Source organism: Pipistrellus kuhlii, unplaced genomic scaffold, assembly GCF_014108245.1.
Source record: "Pipistrellus kuhlii isolate mPipKuh1 unplaced genomic scaffold, mPipKuh1.p scaffold_m20_p_9, whole genome shotgun sequence".
Classification (NCBI taxonomy): domain Eukaryota; kingdom Metazoa; phylum Chordata; class Mammalia; order Chiroptera; family Vespertilionidae; genus Pipistrellus; species Pipistrellus kuhlii.
In genome coordinates, this window is record NW_023425595.1 from 34,413,701 (window position 1) to 34,431,310 (window position 17,610).

Below are 17,610 nucleotides of genomic sequence, written 5' to 3' on the forward strand. Positions count from 1 at the left end.
AGAAGCGATCAATTATTCTCTCTCATCATTGGTGTTTCTATCTCTTTCTCCCTCTCCCTTCCTCTCTGAAATAAATTTAAAATACAAATTTAAAATAAAATTGCTTGGCTAGTCTAGTTTCTTTAGCTTTTCATGTAAATTTTAGAATCAGAGTGTCTATGTCTACAAAAAATAAATAAATAAATCCCGTAGAGATCTTGATTTAGATTGCATTGAATTCATAGTCAGTTTGGAAAGAATTGATATGTTAACAATATTGAATCTTCCAATCCATGAGCACAGTACATGTCTCAATTTGCTTACGTCATCTTTGATTTCTTTTCTCAACATCTTGTACTTTAGAGATATGCATAGAGATTATGACCAAAATTTTTATATTTACTATACCTAAATGTTTCTATTTTGATGCTATTATCTTTTTATTGGAATTATCTTTTTTTTTAATTTCAATTTTCAGTTGTTTGATGTTACTGTAGAGAAATATAATTATTTTTGTATATTGATCATGTATCCTGCAACCTATGTAAACTCACTAATTAGTTCTAGTAGCTCTTTTTTTATATGTAAATAATCGCATTGCCTGTGAATAGAGATCATTTTATTTCTTCCTTTATAATCCATATCTTTTTCTTGCCTCTTTGCACTGGCTAGGTCCCTCAGGAGGATGTTAAAATATGTGTTGAGAATAATCATCCTTGCCTTGGAGGAGAAACATTTGGTCTTTCATCATTAAGAATGGTGTTAGCTGTGGGTGTTTTGTAGATGTCCGTTATCAGATTAAGAAAGTTTAGACTTTTTTAAATTAATGGATATTGAATTTTGTCAGATGCCATTTCTGCATCTATTGAAATAATTTAACTGCATCCCATACATTTAGTTATTTGTGTTTTCATTTTCATTTAGTTCACAATATTTTCTAATTGTCTTAATTTTCTCTCCGACCCATTTAAAAATATGTTTCTTAATTTCCCAGGTACTTTTCTGTTATTTGTTTCTAGTTCACTTAATTCTGTTATTGTCAGAAAACAAATTTTTGTTGTTAATCCTCGCCCAAGGATATTTTCCATTGATACTTAGAGTGGAAGGGATTGGTAGAAACAGAGAGAAACATCAATATGAGACACCTCAATTGGTTATAATAGCTACTTCAAAAGCTTTTCTAATAATCACAGCATCTAAGTCATCTAAGAGTTGGCATATGTTGATTTAATTCCCCTTGAGAAGTGGTCATATTTTTCTGGCTCTTTGTATGTTGAACAATTTTAGATTGTATCTTAGACATTTTGTAGACTCAGTCCTATTATAATCCTTTATAGAATATTGATTTTGTTGTTGTTTATAGTGGCAATAAACTAATTTAGGTCAGGCCTTAAGTCTATCTCACTTTCTGTTGGTGGTGGTTCTAATTTCAGCACAAATCCACAAGAGAAAAGAGAAAAGAAAGGAAAATTTAGCCCACACAAATGACTTCTCCAAATTTTGACTCCTCAATACCATCTTCCTCCTTTTGTTTAATTTTCAGTCAGTAGATAGTTGTTTTCTATTTTTGTCCAGAGTTTTATATAATCAGTAGGAGACATAAACTATAGTGGAATTACTCTTCTTGCCCAGAATTTGAAACTCCTACCCAGTTTATTTTGATTTGCTAGTGTCTTAAAAAGCTAGATAAAAGAAGTCCCAAAGCATCAAGAAGACAGTGACCGCAGGAGAAAAGCTCAAAGCTAAGAGAAATAAGTCCTTCTCCCATGGTTAGAGTCCTGGTTAGATGTGAAGGCACTCCTACCTTGTGATACCCAGACCAATGGGATTATTTCTGTTCTCTGGATGAGAAGAGTAAGAAAGAGCTCATGATTTGCCGATGTGGTCTCCAATCTAATCCCCGGACCTTCTGTTCTGTATTGCATGCAGGGCTCTGACCATTACAGACTACATTTCCAAAGATTCCTGGACAATCAGCTTTCATTATAGTGTAATGATTACACCAATAGGAGGCACACACATGACACTGGAGGGCAGGAGGAGGAGAAGCCAGAGTGTTTCTCCCACTCTCTCTGCTCCAGGCAGCAATAGCTGTGTTTCTTTTGTGGTCTGGATTCTTCAAATCCCCTTCCCCTCAATGTCCCTGCTGAGCTGCCCTGGTGCCTCAGCTCCAGGATGCCGCCTCCTCTCCCCAGCCTTTCACCCAACAAGTGGTTGTGGTTTCTCGTTTACCTGGTCTCAGGGTGGCCTCACATCCCTTTGACCTTTTCAACTCTTGTGTCATTTTTATAACCAGCTTCTTCTATTAAATTCCTGCTACTGAAATACCGGCACAGGCTCAGTTTACCCGGACTCAGACGGACACAGTCCGTGTGGGAGGGCAGGAAGGAAACTCTAGCTCAGGACTCCTGATTTACAGGTCAGTATCCCTGCTGCCCTTCTCTGGCTGAGAGGGAACGTCAGGAAACAGACCACCTTCTGGCCAACCCCGAGGGCAAGGCCTTGATGGGAAGTTGCACATTATTTTACAGGAATGTAAGATTTCGCTGTTCATCTATAATCCATTTTCTAAGGAAGTTGTCTTGTATTCATCAGCCTCTTCCTTTTGTGATAATACAGCAGATGATCATGTAGACTCTTTCGCACATATATCCCCACTCCTCCCAGGGGTCCTTCTGGAACAGGCAGACAGGGTGAGTGGTGAGAAACTGAAGTGACTTCATGAAGACCCAGAAGAGCAGGAGATGGGAACTGAACAAGAATCAGGGCTGGGACTGAGCAAGACCCCAGATGAAGTGGTCAGCGGTGCCTACGAGAGGAGGGGATGGCTTCACGCCAGGAGCAAACTGGGGTGTCTGAGAGGGGTCAGAGTTTTGGCAACGTCCTCAAGGCCATAAGGCTGATAAATGGCAGAGGGGGAGGAGAAAACTTCCTGACTGACCCCAGAAGGGGTGCAGAAACCAGGTTGGAGTTGGGACCACAGCCAGGGGAGGAGGAAAACGCCTGGCCCAGCCACAAGCCTTTCCCACCAGCTCAGGACACAGGTCAGTGTGTGATGGTCTCTGTCCTGCTTATGAGGCAGAAATAAAGGCACAGCCAGCACCTGTCACAAAAGAGCTTTAATGGTCTCCTATTTATTGTTCTTTTGTTCATTGTCCTGTTAAGAGTTGAATGAACTTTAATAACTTATCTGACATAATAAGGAATGCCACAGGTACAACAAATAAACCTGGCAGGCGGCCCAGGAGTGAGGGTATCACAAAAGAATCAGTCACAGAAAGAAGGGCTACAGACCTGGGGACCTGTCCCAGTCGCCTGTCACTCCCGGCACCCAGGACCCTCCCAGAGCCACTGTGTCAAGCTGAGCACTGGCCCCCATTGAGTGGGAAGAGCTCCCCACCCCCGCCCCGTGTCTGTGGCTGGCCCTCAGCACTGAGCAGACGTTCCAGAGAGTCTGCGATCCTGCACGCGTTCCCCCGAGGGCTCTGCTGATCTGTGGCACAGACCGATCGCACCCGAGCTCATGAGGCTCCCACTTCTCAGGTGATGCCACCCCCCGTCCCTCCTGTGAAACTTTCTGTAATTCCTGTGAGGTGGGCAGAGCCTGGCCCTAGCCCCATGCTACACAAGGAGAAACTGAGGTCGGTGGGTCCCAAGAACACACTCAGCTGATCGCGGAGCACCACCTGGCTGGCAGTGTCCTAAGCCTCACACGTCCACCCAGAATGCCCTGGGCAGGGGCAGACAGGATTCTGTGCCAAGGGCTGGTCTAGGTCTCACCAAAGTGCCCACTCTCAGCCCTGATGAGGGGTCTGGGGAAAGGGACAGGCTGGCAGGGAGAGGGTTTGGGAGCCTGCAGGTAGGGGGCCAGCCTCTCTCCAGGCACCTTCCTGGGCCCACACACCCCATAGCCCATAAATTAGAATTGCTCAAGTGTGACTTGCTGCCTGAAAGGTCTCTGGACAGATCCCGCCCTCACAGGAGAGATTTTGCTATCAAGTCCTGTCTCAGCATTTCTTTTAGGAAACCCGGGCTTGCATCTACCTGGCTATGTGTAAAGAGGACCCTGACTCTAGTGTCTTCTCCCATCGCCCTGTCCCTTCTGTCATCCCCGTGCCTGGGCCAGGAGAGCTGGGTATCATACCGGGGTGAGGGCTGGGCCTGTTTCCTTGCTCCACACTCCCCGATGCTGCAGGGGCCAATATCAGGGTCAGGACCCACCTGCACTGCGCACCAGGCGCGGCCCCAATGAAACCTAAGCCCCAGCCACAGGGTGGGGGGCTACAAAATCATCAAATGGGTACGGGGAGAGAGAGAGAGAGAGAGAGAGAGAGAGAGAGAGAGAGAGAGAGAGAGAGAGAGAGAGAGAGAGAGAGGGAGGAGAGAGAGAGAGAGAGAGAGAGAGAGAGAGAGAGAGAGAGAGAGAGAGAGGGAGGGAGAGGGAGAGAGAGAGGGAGAGAGAGAGAGAGAGAGAGAGAGAGAGAGAGAGAATCGGCAAATGCTTGGGCCTGAGTGTGTGACCCAAGTTCCAATACAAGTCTGCACGGGAATGCTAGAGCCATTCCTACATGAAAAGCAAGAGTAGAACCTGTGCTTGCTGGTCGAAGATCAAACCTCCGAATGGTGGTTTGGAGAATTATCTTTTTTTTTTTTTTTTTTTTCCAAAAGAAAATTTGAAGGTGAAACCTCAGTAGGCAAGTCAGACAAAAGCAGAGTTGTTCTGGTGGAAGTGGTAATGGCGGAGGGCTGGAGACCTATCCTACGCCTCCACCCCTCCCTTCCCACTTTAGCAGTCCCTGGCAAATCTCTGTGGAACACCAGGGGTTCCACGGCACCTGGTTTGAAAACCCCCGTGTCAGCATGTCTACAGATCATGGGTCCTGGGGACCTGTGCTTTGATTTCCCTTTCAGGGTGAAAAGTTGGGAGAGAGCGATGCGGGGGGAGGATGCTCCCCCTTCAAGAGACCTCTCTTTGAAGCCACTGGGCAGTGACCCTGCCGGGAAGTGTCAGAGGTGAGAATCCTGCCCCAACAGGTGGGCCAGTTCAGTCCTGGAGGGAGGACAGAGGGATGGGACTGCCTGGGCCAAGGTGCAGGCCCAATGTAGGCTTATGCACGATGGTGGAGGGAGTCTGTTTTGGTCCTTGTTGGCTTTAAAAAGAAACACGTGAGAACAGGTACAAGCCTGTGTCCATGAGACCCTATAAGAGTTCAAGACTAGGGCCTAGTGCCTTCTTCCGGAAGAGGGAGAGAATGCCCAGTCACCAGTCACTGGCAGGAGAGAAGCAGCCTTGGCTGAGACTACTGGGGACAGGACAGCGGGGCTCAGCTCTCAGTGTCCGAGGCCTGGGTTTTCCCTGAGCCAAAATGCCTCCCCTAGTATCATCAAGAAGCATTGGACATCCTGTTTGACCCTGGAGGGGACATTGTACTTTGAGGGAAGGGACAGGCAATTTCTATTCCACCTCCTCTTGGGTTCTTCGGTGGATCACTGATTTGGGGATTGGATCTTGGGGTTTTCACCAACCTGGGACAAGCGCCAAGGCTTCCTGGCCTCTGTGGGGTCTGAGAGATGGAAGATGTGGGTGATACCAAGCCCGAGAGGGACAAAGGTGCCCCAGTCCCAGTCACTGACAATATCCTCTGAGCTGTAGCATAGGACTCTGCAGGTGGGCACCAGCTCAGGGGCACGTAGGGCTAACCTCCAGCCTGGGCACCATTCATAAAACTGTCCATGCTAACGTGGGTGGAGGCCACCTGGAGGGGGCGCCATGTCTAATTCACATCAAGGCACTAAATGGACTAGCAGCAGCCATGGAGCTCTGAATAAAACGGCCCATTCCTCCCCCATGACTTTCCCCGGACCATGAGCTGCCTGAAGACAGGATCTCCAGTGCTCGGCCCAGGGCAACAAAGTTACCAGCCAGGGATGCTTAAGATCACTTCCAATGAACTTGACCACGGCCCTGCTGCAGCCCTGCACCCAAGAGGGAGAAGCTAACTGGGCCTACGATGCTTCCTGCAGCTGGAGAAATTTCAGGCAAACACTGGGATGAACACAAAAGGATGAGTGAGATGTTGGGGTAGAAGCTCAGGTCCTTTGGTTAGAGATGGAGGAGAAGGGGTGTCGGAGTGATTATCCTAAATCCTAAAGGGTCTTATGCCAGCTCCAAAGATTCCGGAGGAAGACTCTGGAGACCACATGCTTGTGGTGTGCTGTTCCAGCATCTCCCCAGCTCTACAGCTGCCCAGGGAGGTGCACACAGCCCGGCAAGTTCTGGCAGGGGCTCGGTGCCTGAGGCGCCTGCAGCTGAGACCCAAGGTCTGGCCAGCGGGGTGTGACTGTCCTGAGCTGACTGCATTCTCACCTGGGTAGGGGTAGCCAGGGTTGAATCTTCAGGAGATTCAGAAGAGAAGGGCTAGGACAGTGCCAAGCATGGGAACTGGGTAATCTCATCATGGTAAATGGTTGCCCAGGCCACCCCAACAGGCAATGGATTGAAAAGGATTGAGAGATTTAACTTATATAATAAAATTTTGCTGTCTCCTTTCAGACAGGTATGGGATAGAAATAGAAGGAAGCAGGAATTGAGGAGAGAGCCTCTTGCTCCACAAATCAATATAGTTGCTTGGGTTTAAGGTAAACCTCAGGTAACGGCATTCTCAGGGGCTCTAAGTTACTGGAGGTCCTATCACAAGCACTCTTCCCTCCCACCCTAACCCCCCCACTCCCCCCCCAAGTCTTAGCAAATACAAGCTCTGTCCTTTTGTAATAATCAGGCCCCAGGGCCGAGCAGCACATGATAGCTAAGGCCACACCTTGACATCAGGCAACCTCCAGAGGCCCAGGAAGGGCCCTCCATCCCAGGCCTGGGGTGGGGAAGTGGGAGCTCTCCAAGATCCTGCCACTTCGGGGGTCTAATGAGTCCCCTCGGGAGGAGCCAGAACAGGGTCAGAAGCTCTGGCTCCACCCACTAAACCAGAAAGTCACGGTTCACACATTCTTAGGAGGCCAGGGCTGGGAGAACCCTTTGTGATCATTGGTCAAACCCCTTGGTTTTCCAGGTGAAGAACTGAGGTCCAGAAAAGGGAAAGGAACTTGCCCAAGGTCACACAGTAAGGGAGCAGCAAAGGCCAGACAACAGAGACCTCTGAACACCTTCTACCTCACCTGCCTGTCCCGTTGCCCTGGAAACATCCCAGGTCTCAATCACACCAGCCAATGGGTACTGGGTCCCCATGACACTGGGGGGTGGGGCCGGGGAGGGGGAGGGATCATCAACTCCCCAAGGAAACAAAAGGTTCCTTGCTAGGCAGCAGTCCCCTCCCTTTTAGTTGAGGGCACCCCGATGGACCCTGCCACCTTCTGGGGAAGGACCCCTTTTGCCTGTGGGTGTGGTGGCCATAGGTGCTGCCTCCCAGCCTACAGGACCAGCCCAGCCCAGGCCTGGAGAACTGCAATGTGGAGGCAGGAGGACACTGATGTCTCCAGACCCCTTTAGACTCCCAGGCTTGCTTCCCACAGCATCGCCAACCACAAGTCCACAAAGAAAGGAAACAGGACAGATGCCCACCTTTCCGCCCCTGCCCTCATCTCTCAGAGCCACCCTTCCGGAAACCTCTCTGTAGCTTAGGCTCACTCTGTCTGGAGGGGGGGCGGGGGGTATATTTCTGAAGACCCCTCCTTTTCTCTCTCTATGTGCATATTTATAGGCAGGACACACACAGAAGATACAGGGTAGCTAGGTTACAGCCTGACAATACTGAAAGAGACTACAGCTTGCCTTACACTCTCTAACCGCTGGTACGAGAGTCGGTCCAGTTGCTCTTGTCCACGCCTGGGGTCTACACCAATGTCACTGCCAGACACAGAGGGACAGGGGTAGGAGCGGGGAGGTGTTTTGTGGGTCAGGACTGCCAAAAGGCATTGAGAATCTATCCACAGTCTGTCCTCCCGGCCAGAAGAGGGCGTGGCCTTCACCATGGCCATCTTTTAGCTGCCAGACTGTGTTCACCACCTGGGGCTGTGGGCGTTCCTTCCCTCACACATCTGGACCCCTCAGCCCCACCCTTCCAAGTCCTGTGCCCTATCGTTCCCCCCCTGATCCCCATCCCAAGTCAAATCCCAAGGCCGGAGCCACGGTGGCCTTTCTGGGGGTCAGCAGAAAAAGGACGGAGAGGTGACTGGGTTATGGTGGTGCACGCGGCCCCGTTGGCGTGGTGATGCGGGGCCCGTGCTGAGGCCAGAGGTTCACCACCACAACCTGGAAGACCACTGGGCCCCTGGCGGAGACTGGAAGAACAGAGGGGAGGGGGCACCAGGACAGGAAGAAGACAAGGAAGCAGCCTAGTGCAGGAGGGCGGGCCTGGAGCAGCCCTCGGGGCTGGCCCCGGTCTATCTGTCTATCTGTCGTTGAGCTGCGGAGAGCCGGTACCATCCTCATCCTCTTCCTTGTCGTCCTTCAGGCCCTTCAGTCTCTGCCGGGCGAAGTCCTCAAACACAATGTCGTCGTCGCTGGTGGGAAAGACAAGGAGAATGGGGAGGTGTTTGCAGGGCAGGGAGAGCAGGCGTCCTCAGAGGGGTCAGAGGGCCAGCATGCCCATGGGACTGACACTGCGTGGGTGGGCTGACCCTGGGCACAAAGGCCTCCAGCCAGTTGTAGAAACAGCAGAGGAAGGCGTACGTGTGCCTCTCACGCCTACGGGCTGGAAAGTGACCTGGTTCTTGAGGCGCTGGGGGCGGGTGTAGCCGGGCTGGGGGCGGAGGAAGAACCCACTCGTACTGTGAGAGGCCAGGCCACCAGCAGGTCCACAGCACACTCTGGGCTCCCCAGAACAGGCCCAGGGCACCCCCCCCTGCCACTCCCCTAAAGGACTCCCTCAGGAAGCTCTTCGGTTTCTGCACAGGAAGGAACAGTTGACTTCCTGGGAGAGAAAACCATGAAGGCCCTTTCTCCAGGAAAGTGCCGGCTCACGTTCTACCCGAGTGGCCTTGGAGAGGAAGGGTTTGGGGGTACAAAATCTAAACAGGGGAGCAGAGGAAGGGTGGGTGGGGGAAGGGGTGCCTGAGTGGGTTTTCAGGACGAGGCGCTGCTTTCAAGCACAACGAGTTCCCTTCTACTATGAAACAGGTCCACTTAGGCCCACCTGAGTCCCCTGTCCCCCAGAATCCAGCCAGCAGTGTGGGGGTGTTCTCCTAGGCCTGAGGACCTAGGGTGACTTGAAATCTCACATCCCAAATATCTCCTGGGAGACAAGGGAAGCGTGGGTTTGGAGCTGGAACGAGAGAGCTGGTTTGCCCTGGAGGTGGTTCATGGTTTTGGCCCAGGTCCTCCCCCTCTGGCAACTGTCCTGTGAGCCAGCGGCCTCTGGCCGCACAGAAATCCACATCAGTCCTCGGGGGTCAGGAGCAATAAGAACCTTCCCCATCTCACAGCCTGATTTCTCTGGTTGGGCCCTGGTGGGACATGAGAGCCTGCGCCCAGGGCCATGAACCAGCCGTGTGTGAGCCAAGCAGGTGCCGTGGACAGACGGATGGACGTGCCAAGGATGAGGGGAGAAGACAAACCCCACGGAGGCAGGAGGAAGGGAAGCAGGCACGGAGGGTCCTTCAAGTCACATGCAGGCAAGCGGCTTGCTCAAGAGGCAGCAGAGGCGGCCCTCTGCAGACAAGGTTAGCCCAGCTGCTCCCCAGGGGTTAATAAGCATCTATGCAAATGACCCTGCTGCCCCACCCACCACCCAACCTCCACGCTCCCCTGACGTCTGCAGGCTGAGGTTTGGCTTACTTTGTGTCAAGTTCTATGAGGTTGGTATCCACGGGCGTCTCGCTCTCTGGAACTAAACACAGATGGGCAGGCACCCATGAGTTAGTGTGAGTGGGTATGGGACACAGGATCCCCGCCCCAGAACAGCCAGCTAAGATGAGGAGGATAATGGAAGAAGGGAGTGGGAAGGAAGGCTGGTCCCCGGTATCAGAAATACCCCAGAACTTCCTAAAGGCGGATGAGAGGCTCCGGGAAGGTCCCAGCGGCCCCTGCAGCCCCAGGAGTAGGAAGAGCCTCCGCACCCGCCCCTGTGGGCTCATTTCCACTGTGACGTAGATCCCTGTCTGCCATGCCTCTCTTTCTTCTTTTTTTTTTTTTTAATATTTAAATATATTTTATTGATTTTTTACAGAGAGGAAGGGAGAGAGAGAGTTAGAAACATCAATGAGAGAGAGTCATCGATCAACTGCCTCCTGCACGCCCCCTACTGGGGATGTGCCCGCAACCAATGCACATGCCCTTGACCGGAATCGAACCCGGGACCTTTCAGTCCGCACTGAGCCAAACCGGTTTCGGCTGCCATGCCTCTCTTTCACCTACTCTAACACAACCGGGTTTTTTTCCCCCCACATTTCCCCAACCCTGAACTTGGGGTGTTTTTATAACCAACAGCATTGCATCGTCTAATTGTGGGAACATTTTTCTTTCTTTGTGGAACATAGTATGCAACGTCTCTTTGACTGAAAGAGTCTTCGTGAGGTATGGCCAACCTGGAATCTCTCAGGAAAACTGTGGGAATGGTGTCCAGGGGCCACCTTACCCACGGAGCTCCCTTTCCCACATCTGGATGCAAGAGAAGGGTTCCAGGCATGGCCAGTGGGGCCCCTCTACTCCCAGCTTCCCCCCACCCCACCCCCCGCCCACGGGGACCAGAGCCAGACCTCCCTGTCTCCTAGGGAGTTAAACGTCAATAGGAGTGTGGGCCTCGCACAAGACCCTGAGGAGCTGGGGAAGAGGGGTGACCCTGGGCTGGAGGCTGGCCCAGAGGGGAGTGGGGTGTTGGGAAAACACGGCAGCTGATGGAGAAAGGGGTAGGCTCTCTGGAAACGCCCACCCCGGTGACCCACAGACCCCGCTCACCTTCCCGTAGTGGGGGCTCCTCTTTGGGCTTGGGGTGCATCAGGGTGAAGGGCAGTTCCACGGCCACGTCACTGAAACAGAGACCCGGACCCGCTGAGCCTCGAGCCCAGACTTTGGTTGTGAGACTCAGCGCCCTGTCAGTTGGAGGACCGGGGAGGGTTTCCTGGTCAGAAGAGGCAGCTCTGGGCGGAGAGGTGGGGAATCCTGCCTCAGACCCTGGTTCTCTGAGAGGGATCCCTGGACTCCCACGAGCTGGGAGGAGACACGGGGGTGGGAGGAGCGTGGCTCAGGACGGTGTGTGCCTCTTGGTCCCTGGTGGTTCCAGAGGCGGCAGGGGGTCCTGCCAACCTCAAATCCCCACCGCCATCTGGACACCGCCTCCCCAACGTCCTGGTTGGAGCTCCCCCTGACCCTCACTCCGTCCCTTCTCCCAGCATCTCCAGGAGGCCCCACTGAACGTGCTCAGGTGGCCCTCGCCCCTGCCGGCTGGATGATGCACAGCTGAGGCCAGTTCAACCCAATTCAGGTTGGTGGAAGCCCGGCCCTGGGGCCATCGCATCGTGCCTGGAGGCTTAAAGCCCAGCGGGATGGAGGGGGGGACACGTGGGGAGGAGCAGGGGAGGTGCTGCCACCAGCCAGCGCTTCTGACAGACAGGATGATAACAAGACCAGACACTAACATGACGCTGACTCTGCCACGACCACCCTAGAGCTGTGGTCGGCAAACTGCAGCTTGCGAGCCACATGCGGCTCTTTGGCCCCTTGGGTGTGGCCCTTCCACAAAATACCATGGCCTGGGCGAGTCTGTTTTGAAGAAGTGGCGTTAGAAGAAGTTTACGTTTGAAAAAATTGGATCTCCGAAGAAATTTCAATCGCTGTACTGTTGGTATTTGGCTCTGTGGACTAACGAGTTTGCTGACCACTGCCCTATAGCAACTCTAATCTTCACAACCGTGCTATTCCTGCACCCAATGGGCAGGTTGGGAAACTGAGGCACCAGGAGTGCAAGTGTCTTCCCCAAGGGCACACAGCCATTAACGGGAAGTGATAGGCAGGCTTCTGACTCCCTGATTCACAGCCTTAAGCACTGAGGAGCCCAGCTCAGAACGGAGGTGATTTCCACCCACTTTCTCCTCTGACTCACAAAAGCAGTCCCGAGGCTCCTCCTCTCACTTGAGCTGGGGGGGGGTGGGGGCGTGGGGTCACACAGGAGGCCCTGCCAACTGTGAGTGCTGCCAGGCTCCTCGTCACCTCACTGACCTTGCTGCCCAGGGCCCTGCTAGGAGGGAGAAGGGACAGGGAGACGGAGGGGGCAGACCGACAGAAAAGGTCTGCTCCACCAGCCCCACCACTCCGTGGGCAGCACTTTGCGTCTTTAAGCCTCACTGAGCTCCTCTGGAAAACGGGGACAGCTGCACCCAACCACTAGAACTTCCAGGGGGTGGTGCAGGCACAAGGCTCCGTTGGACACGGACACGTGTGCCTGTGCGAACCATGACTTCCCCTCAGTGAGAACACAGCGGTCTCATAAGGCCGTTGAAACAATGTGGCTCTCATGCCCGGCTGGCGTGGCTCAGTGGTTGAACGTCAACCTATGAACCAGAAGGTCGCGGTTGATCCCCAGTCAGGGCACATGCCCGGGTGGCAGGCTCGATCCCCAGTGTGGGGCGTGCAGGGGGCAGCCAATCAATGATTCTCTCTCATCATTGATGTTTCTCTCTCTCTCCCCCTCCCTCTTCCTTCCTCTCTGAAATCAATAAAAAATATACTTTTTTAAAAATAGAAACAAAAAAATAAACAAACAATTTGGCTTTTTTTTTTCCTCTCCTCTATTTTGCTTCCAAATGGGGATTGCTTTTCCAGGTGCACTTGGGAGATCTCAGAATGGAAGCTGGTGTAAGACCAAGCCGGCAGCCTTCCTTCAGGGACACAGCTGGGAGCATCCGGACCTTCACCTTCCACCAGACCCCGAGTGACCGAGGACAGGGGTTGTGATGATGCCTCTCTGGAACCTCAGCACCCCGCACGAGGCGGGCACAAGGCTGGGTTCAGGAAATCTTGACTGAAATGCATTGAATGGAACTGAACTGAATTGAATTTCCCCTCTCCAAATGGACTGATTTCTTGGGGCGAGCAATAGTGCCCTCTTGTGTCAGAAGGAGGCAGCACCACTGCGTTTGGGACGTGTGCCTTTGTGGAAGGAAGGTGTGTGGATCCAGCTGGGGACCAGGGAGTCTTGTCTACCAAGGCAGATCTCCACAGGGCCTCTCCTCAGCGACCCTCGGCCAGCAGTTCCTTCTCAAGAGTGCAGTCGTTTGAAAGCCACGAAGCTGGCGTTTCCTCAAAACATTCTATAATGCAGACTCATAGGGGGCTGCTCCCTGCATCGGCAAAGCCGGCCGTGCAGCTGTCTGCAGAGGTCCCTGCCGCCTGGGCCTAAGGCAAGCGCAGCATGAGGCTTTCAGAGGAAGGACTGCAGCCCCCGGACTCATGCCCCAGCCTGGCGGCTGAAAGTGACCGATACATCCCTTCCAACCGCGGGCCCTGCAGCTCGGAAAGGGGGTCAGTCAGGTCCGAGGGAGGGACTTTACCTGGACGCAAGGTCTCCCAACAGGCTGGGTGGGCCAGAGGAGGCGGGAGGAGTGGTCAGGAGAGAGTGAGGAGGAAGAAAACAGAAAGCATGTTCATTCACCACCTCTGCCGCCCTGGGGCTCACGCCCACCCACCCTGAGGGGCTGTGGCTGCTCTTTCGGGGACACACGAAGGCAGTCACCCTTCCCCAGGGGGCTGAGATCTGGTCAGGCTCGGCCACCCCCCCCCCCCCTCACAGGCCTCGCTGAGCCCCGGGACCCAGGTCTGCAGCGGAGACATGAACATGGACCACAGAGCTGCCCCTCCTGGGAGGCCTCTCTAGTGAGTGCAGCATTTGGGATTCGCCGCCCAGGATTTCTCCAGGAAGCAGCTGGAGGCAGCCTGGGTTCTGCGGGGCCTGGGCTTGCAATTCTGAGAGGTCCTATAATTTGCAATCAGTGTTACCCGCCGCCACTGCAATAGGCATTATTCTCATGATAAAGGGGATGGACATCGAATGTTATTCGCTTTCCACCCTTTTTTGTAGAAACGCGTGAATTAGAAAAATATCCCTGTGACGACTCTCTAAATCCAAATCAGAAGTCCAGGTCCATAACCACACGTGGTTCCAATATGGGGGAGAAGGTAGTTCTTTCTGAGTGCCCCCTGCCCCAGACTGTGCCCACGGCCACGACCCCACCCCCTCCCGCCCCCACGACCTGAGAGGAGGCGGGGAGACTGCAGGACGTGTTTGGGGGACTGTTTGCGCTTCCTGTTTCTCCGTCTGTAAAATGGGAACGCCAGAACACCCCCCAACCCAGCTGTGGGAGTCCCGGCCCCTTTAGCCATCTCCCCAGCCCATCAGCGTGGGCATGAGCGGGGGTGGGTGCTGCACCCTCAGGTAGGGTGCGAGGCACCGAACCCCCTGGACACCCACAGCATAGACTCTGGGACGAACTCCCCCCCACCCATGAGCCGGGATGAGGGGAGCTAGGGGAGAGGAGGGGGGAGGAGGAGGGATGGATAGGAGGGGGGAGGGAGGGGCTGAAGGCCTCTAAAGCAAGAGCGGGTCAGGGGCAGGGGAGGGAGACGGGGAGGAGGAAGGAAGGAGAGAGAGAGGGAGCGGGAAGCCCTGGAGCTTGGTTGGCCTTCACAGCAGGTGCAGCTGCGAAGCCCAGCCAGCAGGCAGGACGGGCCGGCGGGCTGCAGGCGGGCAGGGCACGCCCTCTGCAGGCCGAGGGAGGGGCCGGCGGGACCGGAGCACTCACCCGCCCCGAGACACCACCAGCTTCACTTTCACTTTGTAGGACACGATGATGCCCAGGATCTCTCTGTTGGCGCCTTCCCTCAACCTGCAAGGCGACACAGGGCGCCGGTTAATGGAGCCCCCTGGGCGGGCGAGACGGGCCGGGGCGCGGGGGAGAAGCCTCCTGTCCCTCTCCCGGGCCCTCGGCCGCCTGGAGCAGGTGTGTGGGGACGGTGACCGCCTGGAGCAGGCAGAGCGATGTGTGGGGACGGTGAGCGCTGCCTTCCGGTGAGGGCTTGGGGAGGAATGACCGTGGGGCAGGGAATCCCTGCCTTTGAGGGCCATCCACCTGCCCTCCTCCCTCCAGCCCTCCCAGCCCCTCCTGATTGGCCCTCTCCTGTGGGACCTCCTCACGGTGCCTGAGGGACAACCCGTCTGACTGCAGGCACCAGGCTAGGGCTTGTCCCTCAAAGGAAGCCTCTCCAGGGTGCTCCCCACAAGCAGGAGCGCAGCCTTGGTCTGGGCCCATCCTGTCTCTGGGGCATTCCTGGATCAAGGCGGGGGCGGGGGGGGGGGGGCAAAGGGACAGCTTCCCTGGCCACTTAAGCTCCTGAGGACGGTCCCCGGACCACTTGGGAGGAGGTTAACCCAGGCCGTGTGCGGGCACTGGTGAGGCCCACCGGGGTGTGACCCCTCTCCCGCCCCGGCGGGTCCTCACAGGGTGCTGGAGGCCAGGTTCGTGTCTTCGTGCTTGAGCTTCCCGTCCAGGGCGAGGCCCCGCTTCTCTCGGTTGTTGGCCAGGAAGGGGGTCAGCGTGTAGACCTTGCAGAACGTGGAGCTGGGCGCCACCGTGTCGCTGGGAAGAAGGGAGGCAGGTGTCGAAATAGCCCCCGGAGCCAGCCCCAGCCCGGCCCGGACATCGCCGAGACCACAGAGTGACATTTTTTTAATGTTTTTTTTTTTTTTTTTTTAGTTGCAAACATACCGATGGCTATTCCATGTAAGTAAACCCACACACATAGGGCAAATGAAATGAAATGCAACTACTCAGACATGTACACGCAGGGTCAGGAGGAAAAAAACGACACGTCTTCCAACGGGAGCATCTACTCCTTCCAGGTGAGAAAGAGTGTCTCACTTGAGATCTTCCTTCTCTCCTTCGCTGCTAGGAAGCTTGGAACAAAGTTCCACGCTCAGTCATAACAGCGCTCCTCAAACCTAGATTTTGTGAAAATTAATTATTCTCTGCCCTCCCACACAACCCCTGCTACCCAGGGGGCTGGGCTGTTCCTGTATCGGACTAGAAACACTGGGTACCGGGCACCTTCACCTCTTTGCTCCGGCTGCCAGGAAGCTCAGAACAAGGAGCTCGCTTCCACATAGGTTTCAGGCACAGTATCATTATGACCACAGTTTCCTTATAGTCGTTAGCTCTTATTTTGTTGTTCTAGCTATTTCTTATTTTTATTTTTTATATTGATTTCAGAGAGGAAAGGAAAGGGAGAGAGAGAGAGAAACATCAACGATGAGAGAAAATCACTGATTGGCTGCCTCCTGCATATCCCAGGAGCCCACAACCCGGGCCTGTGCCCTGACCGGGAAGCCCCTGGTTCACAGGTCGATGCTCAGCCCCTGAGCCACCCGCGCTGGGCTGTCATTCTAGTGTGAGTGCACACTTGACGGTAGCACGCATGTTCTTGCAGCTAAGTCGAGTGGATGTTTTCTAAAGGCTGCTCAGGTTCATCTGTCTGAGGCCCAGCGCCCTGCCCGAGGCCTCTGGCTCTGTGAGTGGACCCAGGGTTTCCCTTCCCCACCCAGTCCCATGTGCCTGAGGCGGGCCTCCTGCTCACTTACTCGGCCTCCTCCAGGGCCACGGGGCACTTGTACTGGGCTGTGTTGAAAAGGCAGATGTCTGCATACTGGCGCACTGGGGAGGGAGAGGGAGACGAGGCGTGTGAGTCCGGGGGCCAGCGCCCTCGCCTCCTAGGCGCCCCTGAGTTGGGGATGGTTAGCCCCAGGCAATGGCCAAGTCCCCTGGGGGCTCCCACAGGAGACCGCCCCCCGCCCCCACCCAGAGGGCAGCCCAGACACACCCCTCCCTTCCAAGACCAGCATCTTCCCCTCAGGGACAGCTCTGCCCTGGACCCAGGGAACCTGCGAGGAGGCGGCTTACACGGTAAACCCGTTCCCTGGCCATCAGCAGCCTCCAAAGCCTTCCTCTTAGGCCCAGAGCAGCCTGGTTTCCCTGTAGCCGGCTACCTCCCCCCCCATCCCTGGGAGGAGTCCCTCGTGCCCGCCCCCCGGGCTGGCCCTCCGCCTGGGGTACCCGAGATCTTGATCTTCTTCACCGTCTTGTTGGTGTTGTTGGTGACGTGGACGTTGACGTTGATGGGCTCTCCGTGGTAATAGATCTGGGCGGCGAAAGAAGGGAGAAGGGTTGGGTGGGAGGACACCAACGCTCTAGAGGGGAGCGGGGAGGCGGAAGAGGCCTCACACACACACATCTCCTGGGGCTCCCCAGACCGTGGCCCTCTGATACGGGCCCCTCGTTCATCAGCCACTTCCCGCCGAGGCTAAGCCACCAGGCATGTTAGACTTCGGTTCCGTTGGGGGACTTCGAAAGGCTTTACATTAGCAGGTGATACTCCTGGGCTCCGACCCTGGCTTAGCACCAGAAGCAATAATGACACTCAGAACGAGAGGGGTGGGCTTGGACAGGCTGTATGAGCCTCAAGGTGAGACACGGGAGGGTCTAGAAGAGGAAGGAAGTAGGTGGGGAAGGGCCGGGAGCACGGAGGAACCAGCTCTGAACCCTTACAGAGGGGCCTCAATGTGAATCTTGCCCCAAGAACTTGCCTTCAGCTGTTCTGAGACAAGAGGAGGGACGCTCACAGCTCACGGGTGGACG

General features: G+C 54.6%; 1 protein-coding gene across 5 annotated transcripts in view; it reads right to left on the reverse strand.

Annotated features, from left to right (window-relative positions):
* Positions 1-4,573: 4,573 nt before the first annotated feature.
* Positions 4,574-17,610, reverse strand: part of ARRB1 (arrestin beta 1) — a 73,092-nt gene continuing 60,055 nt past the window's right edge. For 3 of the 5 annotated variants that reach the window (XM_036426382.2, XM_036426378.2, XM_036426380.2), the window contains exons 9-16: positions 17,029-17,113; positions 16,557-16,629; positions 15,421-15,558; positions 14,725-14,808; positions 13,477-13,500; positions 10,886-10,956; positions 9,767-9,818; positions 4,574-8,493 (exon numbers count right to left, since the gene is read on the reverse strand). In XM_036426382.2, the coding sequence (XP_036282275.1) occupies positions 8,382-8,493; positions 9,767-9,818; positions 10,886-10,956; positions 13,477-13,500; positions 14,725-14,808; positions 15,421-15,558; positions 16,557-16,629; positions 17,029-17,113 (639 nt within the window). In that variant the 3' untranslated portion in view covers positions 4,574-8,381. The remainder of the gene's footprint in view (positions 8,494-9,766; positions 9,819-10,885; positions 10,957-13,476; positions 13,501-14,724; positions 14,809-15,420; positions 15,559-16,556; positions 16,630-17,028; positions 17,114-17,610) is intronic. The other 2 variants (XM_036426379.2, XM_036426381.2) reach the window with 2 other exon arrangements.